The sequence below is a fragment of the Acartia tonsa genome, chromosome 5 (assembly GCF_053477335.1).
Source record: "Acartia tonsa isolate MP-2025a chromosome 5, ASM5347733v1, whole genome shotgun sequence".
Classification (NCBI taxonomy): Eukaryota; Metazoa; Arthropoda; class Copepoda; order Calanoida; family Acartiidae; genus Acartia; species Acartia tonsa.
In genome coordinates this window covers 23,251,144-23,265,433 of record NC_137264.1, presented here as the reverse complement: position 1 = coordinate 23,265,433, position 14,290 = coordinate 23,251,144, and the positions used below count along the sequence as shown (strand labels likewise).

Genomic DNA, 14,290 nt, shown 5'->3' with positions numbered 1-14,290 from the left:
AAAAAACAAGGATGAAAACATCCATAAAAGCGAAGTTTAAATCCCTTAATATCATATATGTCTTCATTAATACATTATGCCCAATCATTATAAAAACCACTAAAAACTTGAGGTTAAAATATCCAAATAATCAACATGTTTAAAATGGACAAATGAACTTTTTGGTAATGAGGTAGCAATTTCTAAATTATACTATACTGTCCAAGAAATCATCATAAACAAAAACATTAAATCGATTAGACGATTCTACAAAGTCTAAAATAACGATCCAAGTTATCCGTTACGGACGTACGGACCGACCGTAATTGTAGATAATCTACCGACGTGAAAGATTTTTTTCCCACATCTATTCACATTTGAATATTGAAAAAAAATAGTGCATATAGAATTTTTAAAGCAAATACATAAAGTGAATATTAAAAGCGGTACTTGCTTACATGTGGTAGACTGGAGCACCGAAAACCCCCCCCCCCCCCGCTTAGTTTTGACAAAAATCAAAAATAAGGGGGGGGTAGTTTTTTAATGTCTGGAAAACGGCAAGGAGGAAAAAAGCTCAGCAAGGCAAAGACTTAACCCCCCCCTTAATTTTGAAGAAAATCAAAAATAAGGGGGGGGTAGTTTTTTCACTGTACAACACGCCAGAAAGTTGAGTGAGGTAAATCAAGTAAATCCAGTATACCAGAGGGGAAACCTTATTACAGGGATATTCATGTTTTGGGGTATAATTTCCTTATTTATTGACTGATTTTAGTAAAAGGTTTTAATTTTGCGCAAAATTAAAACCTTTTACTAAAATCAGTCAATAAATAAGGAAATTATGCCCCAAAACATGAATATCCCTGTAATAAGGTTTCCCCTCTGGTATACTGGATTTACTTGATTTACCTCACTCAACTTTCTGGCGTGTTGTACAGTAAAAAAAACTACCCCCCCCTTATTTTTGATTTTCTTCAAAATTAAGGGGGGGGGTTAAAAACTACCCCCCCCTTATTTTTGAATTTTGTCAAAACTAAGCGGGGGGTTAAAAACTACCCCCCCCTTATTTTTGATTTTTGTCAAAACTAAGCGGGGGGGGGGGGGTTTTCGGTGCTCCGGTCTTCACATGTAAGCAAGCACCTTAAAAGCTTTTAGTATGTTTTAATGCTAAAAAGCATTCAAAATCAAAAGCTATGTTTGATTCTATTTAATCTTTAAATACATGATTTATACAATTTTTATTTTAATACATAATTATATACTTGTAAATGGGAAGCTTTTCTGTAATTTATGTATGGCATTGTGATTCCTGTAACTGTAAGGTATGATACAAAAAGCGTACAACTCAATAGTTAATACCAAGAATTCCATAGGCCCATTTTAAACCAGCTATTTTTTTAAATTCTAACAATTTTGTTTAGACTTATACAGTAACATTCTGAATATTACGTTCTGACGCTCAATATTATCAATATTCACTTGTCCAACCGTTTGATTTTATAACTTCGCTTTTATAGATAATGTCATCCTTGTTTAGTAAATATTAACTTTTGATGTCAAATTTAACAAGATGTGGCTTTAGTTAAGTCTAGATCTAAATAAACTATTTCTCTTACATTTAATATTTTATATTAGAAATTTTAGTAAATTTAATATTTAAAATAAGTATCATTTAATCCAAAACATTGGTATTATTTTAGAAGAGCAGTAAATGCATAACTTTGTCACTATACCTTGTTGTCCCTGAAATTGTTTCACATAGAAAGTTACATACAATGCAATATTATTAATTAATTAGTGGATTTGTTTGTTAATTGATTTAGAAACCTGTCAAATATAAAAATTTTAATGGCTATAATGTAGGATTTATATTTAGTGACCGATTTAAACAATTCAAAAACAAAAATATTGGAATTATATTTGCCTATGGATAAAGTCGTCCTTGTTTCTTGTGAAACATATAATAAAAATACATTAGACAATGGCATAGACGATAACGCAATTTTTAATTTTTAAATTTGCCGCCAAAATGAACCAACCACGCGTCTTCTTGTCAAATACCGGAGTGTTATTGGTTGACTTTGATAAAGTAAGCACGTGATTAGATAATTTTAGCGGCAAATTATAAACTCGGAAATTTAAAGTTGTGTTTTTAGTGCAGACATAAATACAAACAATGATTGGAGTATAGACGGAACTTTTAATTTTTAAATTTGCCGCCAAAATGAACCAACCACGCGTCTTCTTGTCAAATACCGGAGTGTTATTGGTTGACTTTGATAAAGTAAGCACGTGATTAGTTAATTTTAGTGGCAAATTATAAACTCGGAAATTTAAAGTTGTGTTTTCAGTGCAGACATAAATACAAACAATGATTGGAGTATAGACGTTCTAATTTATTTTTAAAATCCGTTTTTTTAAAGTCAGGCAATAAAAGAACTATTCTACAACCCATTTAACCCTCCAAATATTCAACAGCTACAAAAGCAATACATTATGATATGTTGGAATAGGGGGTATTTTCTTGGGAGAATTGAGGTTCCCGTTTCTCCAAATAGTTATAAACCATCTCTGGACCTATAATAAGCTTCACTGTAAAGAAGCACCACATACACAGATAGACATCCTGTTTCTGTTATAACATAATAACAATTCAAATTAAGAGTGAACTATGCAAATAAATTTCAGATTAAGAAAAATACTTAAATTTTTTTAAAAATAAATCCGCTAATCCATGTTTGTAACAACTAGTGTGTAAATAAAATCTATTTGTCTTCCATCCATACCTATTCTTCTACAAAACTTTAAATTTCTTACAAACAAAAGTTTTTACTCAACATATAATTTATATTATACTACAAATTACAACATAAATTTAAAGTTTGTGTAGTGGTTTTCCTGAAAGTGCCTAGTCGAGCACAAAAATCCCCAATCCCCTTATTTTGAAGTTGATATAAATATGTGTTTAATTAAGTTTTACTTTAGGTCGGTTTAGGTTAGGTTCATTAGGTACAGGCTAGCCACACCGGATTTGGACTCCCCGCAGAGGTTAGACGCATAAAAAATTAACTACCAACCTCCTTATATTCAATTTGTTTCAAATTAAGAGAGAAGGGGGATTCTTTGTTCGCTGGGCACTTTGAATCAAAGAACATTTGTGTTTCGTGTTTACAAAAACTGATATTACATTAAAAAAATAGGTATACCTATCGTGACAAATGAATACAAAATAGGTATGCCCTTTGCCAATTAACAACATAACTGATGTTGTAAAAAAGTATGCATAAATACAACATTTATTTAAGCATTTGTAAAAAACAGCAAATCTCTATACTAATGTATATTATATTAACAAGAAGTCTATGTGTCTGTCTGTCTGTGGCTAACCACTGGCTCGTTATAATTATCCTTTACAGTTAAGCTTCTTTTTTTGTTGGGGGAGGGGGGGGGGGGGTGGAGGAATTACCTCTGGACTTTAAAAAAAATATATATAAGGTGTGAGTATTTGCTGGTGCGAAGTTACTAAAGGCTAGGGGAAAAGTCACCATTTGTCTTAATGAAACAAAGTAATTTTGTATATAATAATAATTGCAGCAATAAACAGGTGGCTTTAACGAACAGTAAATAGTAATATAATTAAAATATAGAAGAACCTATATCTCAAACACAATGAAGAGACTATTTAGACTCTAATTTAGTTTTTGTTTAAGTGTGTGTGTGAGTGTGTGTTTGTTAGTGTATCGAAAGTAGGCAGGTTAATAATAATAGGAAAACTGCTTAAATAGAAGCTAGGAAGATGTTTTGAGGTTGACTTAGAGACAAACAAACTTTAAACAGTTGTAGAGAAGTACTAGATTTCGTTTTGTTTTTAACAATAATTTTATCCCGTGAGGTTTGGTGAATAACATATATATCTATATAATATTGCAACAATTTTACTACATAAAGTGATTATGGCTGATAATATAAAATTTACTATGCTAGCCTGAGAGTTAGTGTTTCCTTAGCCTTACATATTAATCTAGAGGAATATGTAGGACTTAGGAACCCCTAAATCCTAGGCTAGAAATACTGTGTTTACAAATAACTGCACAATTTATACGACAGTGGTACAGTGACTTACTCCAACTTCTGGCCATGATCTGACCGTAAACACTTGTCCTCCTCGCCTCTTTATTAACTTTGTTTCTACTCTCCCCACTGGAGGACCTAGCAGTAGGTTAGGTTTACATGTTAAAACCGCGCAATTTTTGGTTGTTTTAAATTTCATATAACAATTTTTGTAATGTAATAAATTAAAGTAGAAAATTGAATTTAAAAAATGCCTAAAAGCATTGATTTGCATTTGAATGGGCCAAAATTGTTACCCCCCTCAAAAAAATATTCCATTTTCAATTGGAATAAAATTTATCAAAGTTTAAAATGCCACACCTTACCAGACAAATATTTGCACGTATATCCAAGAATTCGAAATTTTTATTAAACATTTAAATTTTAAACGACTTTATTTTGTAAGAAAAATATGTAATAATTGCATAAAATGACCTTGAGTAGACATTGTAAGCAGACTTGCTCTTGTTTGATGAGTGGAGCAGAGCTTGGGCGGCTTCGGCTGTAGCCTATTTGTACCAGCGCAATTTCCCAGGGGGTTTAATATTATCATTAGTTTTGTGTACAATTCTTTATTATTTATTATTTTTTTCCTCTGTCGAACCCTGTACAGTGTACAGCTACATGGTACCCAATGTTTCCCGTCCCAAAGTACAAAATAAACACTAGATAAACTACCACCCTTATTTTCAATAATTTTCAAAAGAGGGGGGGGGGGGTTCTGTGCTTGACTAGGCCATTAAAGGAAAAAACGCCCTACGACTGAAAGAGAAGGTTTGTTTACCATGAAAATTCAGAGAGCTAAAGGGATAAGACAATGACAGATAGAAGAACATCCCCAATGAAGATACTCAAAAATACCCCTTCAGAAGATTAGAATTAGTGGTTGAAACGTTTGGACACTCACCCTAAAAAACCAACCAATAAAGTCCCCAAAGTTACTTTGCTAACGAAAAAAATTTAATTATAAAAATGTGGGTACCAGTGTAATAACAGCCCAATATCCCCTCCCTCATTGATAAAAATTACATTAATGTGTTTATTACAATAATAAACAAGGATGAATCCCCCTGAGAATTAGCGCAGCCACCCACCCATTCATCATTTTGCAGAGACATGCACCGTCCGCGGTCCTGCATCTTTCCGGCGGCAGGAATCGGCGGATTCAGTCCCATCAGCGGCGTGCCCTGCCGCCGACGGACAAACGAGGCGGTTGAGGCCCGCCGGATATAGTTTGGGATGATGCTAAAAGAGCGGATGATTCGTTCTGGGGCTCCCTCGGCGCCTGAACCTTAAGATCTCGGGTCATTTGGGAACATTTTAAAATCAGTACACAACATATAATATTACAGATAATACTCAATATAAAAGTAATAGTATCAAATGTTACAGATCAAATTCTACAGCAAATACTTTTTAGCAAATATAGTTTTCATGAAGCTACTGCCTTTTTTTTAAATGAACAGACATACAAACACTGAAAAACGTCTAGATATTGTTCTATGAAACTTACAAACAGACAAACTTTTTTTTGGAAACTACTGTTTTGGAGGTTCCAAGGGCCATACAAACGACGAGAAAAATTTACAATTCTTTTTTTAATTAGTGGAAAAAGTAAAAACTATATTCCTTTTATTAAAAAAGTCAACTATAAATAGTAAAATATAATGTTAATAAACGCCTACAACTAAAAATAATGAGCTTAAACCATACAATAAGAGACATTTGCGTTTTATAATTATCAACATTAAAAATATAATTCATACAATGTGATGATTAAAACTTAATAATAAAAATATTTCATCATTTCTATATTTTTAAACACACAATTTTGTATGTATTTTTACTAGTTTATTCATTAACGTCAACGGGCTATTGTCTTTAATGATACGCTGCATAGCGACTGTGTTTTCCAAGGATCTTAAGAGGTAAGTAATAATAAAATGATAAAAATATCAATAATTTACCACTAATAATTTGGGGGAAAGTTTGGACATTGCTAATTTAAACCATCTAATGAAGCTTTACTTAAAGTCCCATAAGTTTATATGCCAGCGGAAGAGAGAAATTGGTGATAAAACTTGAGGTACAAGTATGATTTACAGCACAATGCCGAGAAAGCCCAATCTGTCCCGATTTTGTATCACTTTGAAAAGTGCGATTCCAGTTACGTCATATACGTTTCGGGAAAGAAAAAGGGAAGGGGGGAAGAAAATCTCTTCAAAAGAGATGGGAAAAAGGGAAGAGATTTTCTTCCCCCTTCCCTTTTTATATGACGTCACTGGAATCGCACTTTTCAAAAGTGATACAAAATCGGGACAGATTGGGCTTTCTCCACAATGCCGCCTCTCTTTCCTTTTTATTTTCAAATCGGGGTTGGCGTACGGAATAACAGACCCTAAATATTCTGTAGCTGCGGTACTAAAAAATATCAAGATGAATAGGAAAACTAACATTTCTTTTACCTTGGCTCCTGTTATCAATATGTTGGTCTGATTTAGAGTCAGAGGAATCTAATATCTCCACATTCTCACTTCTAAATACAAACAAGGAAGCTTTTTAAAATGCCTATAAAAAAATGACGTCATACTGGCCTACCATTGGTCAATTTAAATGTATACTGGCCTGCCACTGGTAATTTATTCTGTGCATTGGCCGAATCAATAGTTATTGTATTGTTTGACGTAATTTTTTTTACAGGCACTATAAATAACTTTATAAGCGAGATTGGTTTGTTTGAAAACCTATGCCTTTTTCAGGAGAATAATTATTTATTGCATAGTATTATAGACAGCTTACAACTGATATTAAAATAAAGACCCGGGCTAACAAAACTTATCAATTTAATAATTTTTATTTTTTTGGGGAAAATTTTCAATAATTCGATGCTATACATGATTTTTCAGTATGGCTGATAACCGGTTCTAATCCAGCGGATATTAATCGAAGCAAAACAGGAAATTCTTTTTCTGATACTTTAAGCAAAAAACTTGCTTTTAAATAGAATAACGACAGTTTTGTTATTTATAAGAATTAAATTTTGTAATTTAACAAATCTACATTCTTAAAATTAAAGGTTTTTGCAAAATATAACAATTAGATAAGAGATCCATATTAGCAAATTAATCTATTTTATCTAGAAAAAGAACCACTTATCTTAATTTTAATTCAAACCTTAAATTTTAGCTAAGAACATTAGAATACGAAGATATTTCATCCTTTAATAAATTTAATCTAACTAAATGAAAAACCGAGCCTAAAAAACCTTGACTATCCTAAATACATGTGCTAAATTAAATAAAAACATAACTCTTCATCCAGGGGCGTCCAAGCTTTTTTTGTGGGGGGGGGGGGGTAAAATTTTTTTTTACCCCACCCAAAATTTTTACCCCGGGGGTAAAATTTGCTTGGGGGGGGGGGGGTAATTACCTTCCCTGAAATCTGTTGGCAGGGGTAAATTTTGTTTATCCACCCCAAAATTTACCCCCGGGGTAAAATTTTTTGGGGGTAAACAAAATTTGATTAAATATTTAGTATTAAAAATTTAAATGGAGTGGGTAAAATGAAAAAAATTTTGGGTTGCCTACGACACCCCCAAATTCGTTTAGGTGGGGGGGGGGGGGGGTAATCCCCACTTTACCACCCCCCCTTGGACGTCTATGTCTTCATCTGATAGAAATTCATTTTTAAGTTAGACGGATTATTTTCTCTGTTTGATTTTTAGAATACTAAATCTATTTATGATGGTAGGGGGCTTGGTGTCGCTTTGGGTTCTCGACCTCTACGCGCACCTTGAAACATACTCTGCATCTTATAATTGTGGTGTAAAGCGTCCATTCGCCCTATAAACAACCAACCCTTTGATTGCAAAACCTATGTCTAAGAAGTCCTAACTGTTCTTGGTAATTACTTGCACCTGTTTTCTGCCTACTGTTACTATGTCGGGCTCTTGAAACCATTTTTAAAGTCTTTAGCTGAGACACGGTGTTAAGCCGAGATTCGAACCTATCACTTCCCTGACGACGAACGGATGCGCCACGATCGCAGGTTAAAGAAATCTATCTATGCTAGCAATACCTTGTTTCTGTATGATTAGGTGTTGTTATATTAGATGCTGAGCCACCCTTTGACCTTCGGCGTCTAAAAAACTTAGAGTTAATAACTTTTAATCAGTTACGTGCGTGAGCTGTAAAGTGGTGTTAGCCTCCCTTAAAATTTAAATTGGGGAGGGATTAATTCCCCCTTTTTCACTCCCTGATAATTTGAAACCTGACAGTGCTGTGCACGACACTGCTTGTAATGTGTTCTAATTTTGAATTGGTGTGTTATGATTCATAAGTATGGCTCAGAAATGGTTCTAATCCAACGGATATTAATCGGTTTGGAAGTAGTAGTGAAAAGCTATTACCTGAGTACACTGGCCCGTTTGGCCACACCCTTCCAGTTCAACGAAGTTGTAGAGGAACAGTCCTGGAAAAAAAGATTTATAATATTTAAAAAAAAATAAAAAATAACAGTTTGTCTGATTGACTGTCTCTAGGTTTTTTACTAAAAGATTCCGCTTGCCGAATACCCTCTCCATTTTTAAATAAAACTTTTCAGCTCCCCGGAGTGTTTTATTTAACACCCTCCCCCGGTAGAAAAACCCTACCGAAAATTAATTGCTGTGTTTTTTTTTTATTTAAAGTTTATTTATAGTGGAAGGTCGACTCCAAAACTCCCTCAAGTGTTACTAGAGGCCTCTATAGGCACGGCCACTCTTTTTAAATACAAAGTATCTGCGTTGAAGGAATAAATGTGTAAATATAAATCTAATAAATAAATTACGTTTTTGTTTTATTGTGTTTTCCTATAATATTTTCTTAGTATTAAAGATCATGCAAAGGAAAAGCAAATTGTGTGTCATAATCAAGGAGGGAGGGTATATTGGACTGTAAATTATACTGGTACCCAAAGCTTTAGAAACATTTTTTTCCTAATATTTAAACATGTTTTCGTAGTTGTCACATTGTATTTGGACAACAAGATTTTGAAGAAAGTTATTGTTTATGCTTTTGTATGTTATGTTAGGTTAGGTTAAGTAAAGATTAGAAGAGCCCTACAAAAGAAATATATGGGGAGGGTTTCTGGTCGTAAAGACAGGTTTGAGTAAATAGCTTAAAAATCATTGAATGATGAAATGTTTTGTAATACGATTATTTTATTTACTGTGTCACAAATATATATATGACAACAATAGTTATAATGACAAATCATGGATCTTAAGGGAAAAGACATTGGACGAAAAATTGATGTATATACACTGTGATGAAAAACACGAGGAGTATGATCATTTGAAGAAAAAAATTTCAACTGCTATTTTGAACAAACTAATCAAGATTTAACAAAAGTATCTAAAGTTTTAAACAATGAATGAGACATCTTGATTATAAAACTTTAGAGTATAAACAGGGGCGGTCGATGACAAATTAAATCCACGCTGTATCACGGGTTGGGGGCGTGATTGAAATGTGAAATATACTCCTTTGATTAAACTCAATTTACGAGTTTTTATATAATTGCAACGTAGTTATAAGACTTTTGGTAGCAATAAATTGAGACGTTGGGTATCCCTCTAACTGAACCGATTTTTGATTAGTCAACGGTCTAAATTTGACTCGGCCAGGATATGATTAAAAGCCTAAATCGGCCAAGGAATAGCCGATTACAATATTTTTAAACTTAAAAAATTAAAAATAAAGAGCTAAATGATTTATTGCGTCTTTCTCTTTTTATCGACAGACGCACTTGGATATATTATTTTCATAATTAATTATATGTATTTCCCATGTTAACGTCACCTTATGTGTAAATTTGGTGAGCTACGTTATTGAGTAGCGTTGTTAAGTTAGGATGGAAGAATTTTGTAATGAAAGCAAAAGTGGGGTAGAGGATAAGGGGAGGGGTAAAACGGGTTATCATAATGTTTTATTTTCTTGACTTTAAGTTAAACTCTATCAACAGGGGCGTCCAAGCTTTTTTATTTGGTAGGGGGGGGGTGAGAATTTTTTTAAGGGGGGGGGGGGGGGGGGGGTAAAATGCCGCAATTTTTTTTACCCCCCCAAAATTTTTACCCCAGGGGTTCGTTTTTTTTGTCACATTACAAACTTTCCCGATTTTGTATTACTTTTGAGGAACATGATTCCAGTTACGTCATATTTTTCTTTCCCGAAAAAGGGAAGGGGGAAAGAAAAAAAAGGGAAGGGGGGAAGAAAAAAAAGATGGGAGAAAAGGGGGTTTTCCCCATCTCTTTTAAAGAGATTTTCTTCCCCCCTTCCCTTTTTCGGGAAAGAAAAATATGATGTAACTGGAATCATGTTCCTCAAAATAATACAAAATCGGGAAAGTTTGTAATGTGTCGTTTTTTTTTGAGGGGGGGGGTAATCACCACTTTACCCCCCCCCCCTTGGACGTTCTTGAGTATAATTTATAGTTCATTGTTCCCTCCCTTCCAACAGTCTACGGCCATACCATGTTGAAAGCACCAGTTCTCGTCCTTCCCTTTCAACATAGATAAATCTTGATGGACCTCACTATTTTCATTCATTCCTTCATCTATTACGCCACTGTCGCGGGTTACAAATATGATATGATATGGCCTCTAATGAAATTTTTTTGCCCTCAGCTAATACTATTAATTCAACATAATAACAAAGAAGAAAATAAGGGTATATTCCCTATCGTGGCAACGCACCTTAAGGGGCGATTCTTCGTATTTTTCACAGTAACTTTTCTCCTATTTCTAGCCCCTGCGGGGGGCTCTAACCCTGCGGGGCCAATTGCCGAACCCTGTGGGGCAATCACTTAACCCAATAGAACCTAACCTAACCTAAAAGAACCTCTAAAAAGCCATTTTAAAAATACGACGAATCGCCCCTTAAGGAGCGTTGCCACGAAAGGGACTAATCCCGAAAATAACGTGAGCCATTTTTACAAATATATTAAATTTTACTTTTTCTTTCAAAATATAAAAATCTGTTCTGCCAAAAATACAGCCATAGGTAAAATAACTAGCATAATTATTTAACACTGACAATTATACATCCCTTACATCATATCAAATGGCAAAATATATTCAATGTTGACAAAAATACATCAAGATTTGACAAAAACAAATAAGATTTTGACAAAAATACCTCAAATTTATCAAAAGCAGATTCAAATTATGACAAAAATATATCCACTAAATTTTTCCTGGTTGTAAAAATGTCATGTGCATCTACAGTTTAATTAGGAAAATGTTACACTTTGAAAAGGCAGGCAATAAGGGGCAATAAATTTTTCAGAACCTAGTAATAGTGGCTAACTTTTTATCTTTGTGACGTAACAAAAATCGAAGGATGAGAGGGGAGGTGGGAAAGGAAACCCCTAAAAAAGAGATGGATTTTTGTTACGTCACAAAGATAAAAAGTTAGACACTATTACTAGGTTCTATTTTTCACAAGGGGACATATCTCTGTGATTTTTTCCAGAAAGAGAGGGGAGAATGTGCTGTTTATTACACTAGTCCCCAAAGTTTTATAATAACGTTTTCATCGTTAAGGGACTTTTGATTAGTTTATGCATTTATTATTTAGTTTAGTCAACCACTTATTGAATCTAAAGAAGGGGAATTTTTGTGTATCAACATTGGAGATGTACGTCAATTTATCGGCCATTGTTTTATCCCTTTAGTTCCCTGGATATTTTCTTACATGTTTTGTGGATACCTTGAGATATATTTTCCATGTTGCGGTACTGTTGAAACTTTTATCTGCTGCGTAGCATCTCCACAAGTTCTGAAATATATAATATGAGAAGCCCTTTATAGTGCCTATAAAAATGACGTCAAACAATATGAATGACCAATGATAGTCAAATACACAGACTAAATTACCATTGGCGTGGCCAGTATACATTTTAATTGACCAATGGTAGGCCAGTATGATGTCATTTTTTTATAGACACTATAGAAAGCTTCATTTATTTTAAAATATCTCAATATTTAGCGGTTTCCCAAAAGTGCCTAGCGACCACAGACAACTTCCCTCCTCCCTATTATTTAAAAAATAGTAAGTAAGGGATGGAGAAAAGTTTTTTTTCTATATGTCTAACCCCTGCCAGCGCTCTAACCCTGCGGGGCAGCAAAGTTCTCAATATAACCTAACCAACATAATAACTCCTAAAAAACCCAACCAAATTATTTTGAACATAAAACAAAAAGAAGATTTTCATATACTTTGATGGAAACCATCCCTAAGCATAAAAATTTCAAATGCATATACCTGAATTAAAGCGGCTGCCGCAGGAATCTGGCGGTTGAAATGCTTCTGCCGCTGTTTTTGCTGTACCTTCAATGCGAACCCGGATCCAAGAATACCCTGAATTCATATGCCTCACAAGTTTAAGTTATTTATTATATAAATTTTATAAATTATCTATCTGTCTATCAATCTATCTATCTATTCATCTATGTTTATATATTTACCCAACCTTGACGGAAATTCTGGTGCTGCTATTGATATTTTTTTTTAATTATTATCTACAAAAAATTTTCCAAAATATTTGTAAAAACTTTTTAAATTTAAATTTATTTTAAACTTTAGTTTTACATTGACATCTGAAGAGTGTAAACATGCCCAAAACAATTTGTAATGTCTGAATAAATATGTAAAATTCATATTTTGTTTGTAGGTTAACCTCTTATATATATATATATATCTGTTCATACCGCTGGGAGAGCAAAGAAAGAGATAGCAAACACAGAGAAACAGGACGCCACAATTTTGCCCATCCAAGTTCTCGGCACTGTGTCACCATAACCAATTGTTGTCACCGTTATCTACGATTATGAATACCAATTTTGCAAGCACTTACTCAATGTTTGGTTTTATCCGTCTATCCGTCTAGAGAGATTGGATTTTTGTATTTAATTATCTTCTCTAAGATAATTACTTTCGAAATTTCTGAAGAATATTTTCCTGATTATCTTACAACTTCGCAACTATTTACTTTGTTGAAATTATTAAAAGAATAATAAAAAACTTACTACTCCCCACCAAAGAGCATCTGCATAGCTGTTGAAATCACTCTTTCCATTTGGGCCAACTGCATCCTACATAAAATGTGTCAATCACATAAACCTGCAACTACATACGTAGTGCATCCGCTATTTGACGGGTAGGTTATCGATTCGAATCCCGCCCCAAAATCGCGTCATATCTATAGACGTTAAAATTTGTAAATACTTGTGCTGAGTCAGATGAACAACATAAAAAGTAATTATGTGAAGAATGTCTTAGCCCAAAATAGGTGCAAATCATAACCATTCGCCAAGGTTAAGCAATTAAATAGTTGGTTTTCTGTTCTATTTTGTTAAGAATAACAACATTTTACTAAACATTATTCAAAAAAAAACTTTAAATTTTTGTGATTTATTATTTACCGCCAAAACAAACCAATCTCTGTAAAAAGAAATATAATAAAATTTTTGACAAAGAGACACATAATTGACGCGCTCATTTAGCGTCAAATTAAGAAATTCGGAAAATCAAAGTTTTCCATCGCAATATTCCCTTTAAAGGAAATGCCTAACATACAGAAGGACATAATGACTTGTTCACCATCTTCAAATGGAAGCAATAATAGGCCATTATACGTTTTACCATTGAAATTATTCTGGCCTATCATTGGTCATTTGTATTGTATGGCGTCTTTTTTTACAGGCACTATAAGATTCTTCCTTCAAATTACTTTCCTTTAATAAAAATTTAGACAAACCCCAAACTGTCCCAGTTTTGAGCAAGACGATTCCTGTGACGTCATATAAAAAGGGAAGGGGGAAGAAAATCTCTTCCCTTTTCTCCCATCTCTTTTGAAGAGATTTTTTTTCCCCCTTCCCTTTATCTTTCCCGAAACGTATATGACGTAACTGGAATCGTCTTGCTCAAAACTGGACAGTTTGGGGTTTGTCAAAAATTTAAATTCGAATACCTTTTCACTGAGATAAACAAAATAAGAAGAAAATATGAGGCCAAGAAATCCAATGTAAAGTGTTGTGATCAGTTCCTAAAAAATAAATAGTTTTATGTTAAGACCTTCAAAATGTCTAAATTAGCAGGTCTTTAAATAGTTTTTTTTTGGCGTAGTTGATTTTCTTAAAAGGGTTACTTCGTACACTCCTAAA

The 14,290-nt window shown here is 33.5% G+C and overlaps 1 protein-coding gene across 1 annotated transcript in view; it reads right to left on the bottom strand.

Annotated features, from left to right (window-relative positions):
- LOC145319072 (potassium voltage-gated channel subfamily KQT member 1-like) overlaps window positions 1-14,290 on the bottom strand; it is an 83,876-nt gene that overhangs the window by 21,813 nt on the left and 47,773 nt on the right. Inside the window, exons 13-23 of the mRNA XM_080160899.1 lie at window positions 14,098-14,172; window positions 13,154-13,219; window positions 12,836-12,946; window positions 12,390-12,485; window positions 11,835-11,903; window positions 8,495-8,556; window positions 8,164-8,226; window positions 6,552-6,622; window positions 5,181-5,377; window positions 4,522-4,595; window positions 4,100-4,185 (exon numbers count right to left, since the gene is read on the bottom strand). Of these exons, the coding sequence (XP_080017025.1) occupies window positions 4,100-4,185; window positions 4,522-4,595; window positions 5,181-5,377; window positions 6,552-6,622; window positions 8,164-8,226; window positions 8,495-8,556; window positions 11,835-11,903; window positions 12,390-12,485; window positions 12,836-12,946; window positions 13,154-13,219; window positions 14,098-14,172 (970 nt within the window). The remainder of the gene's footprint in view (window positions 1-4,099; window positions 4,186-4,521; window positions 4,596-5,180; window positions 5,378-6,551; window positions 6,623-8,163; window positions 8,227-8,494; window positions 8,557-11,834; window positions 11,904-12,389; window positions 12,486-12,835; window positions 12,947-13,153; window positions 13,220-14,097; window positions 14,173-14,290) is intronic.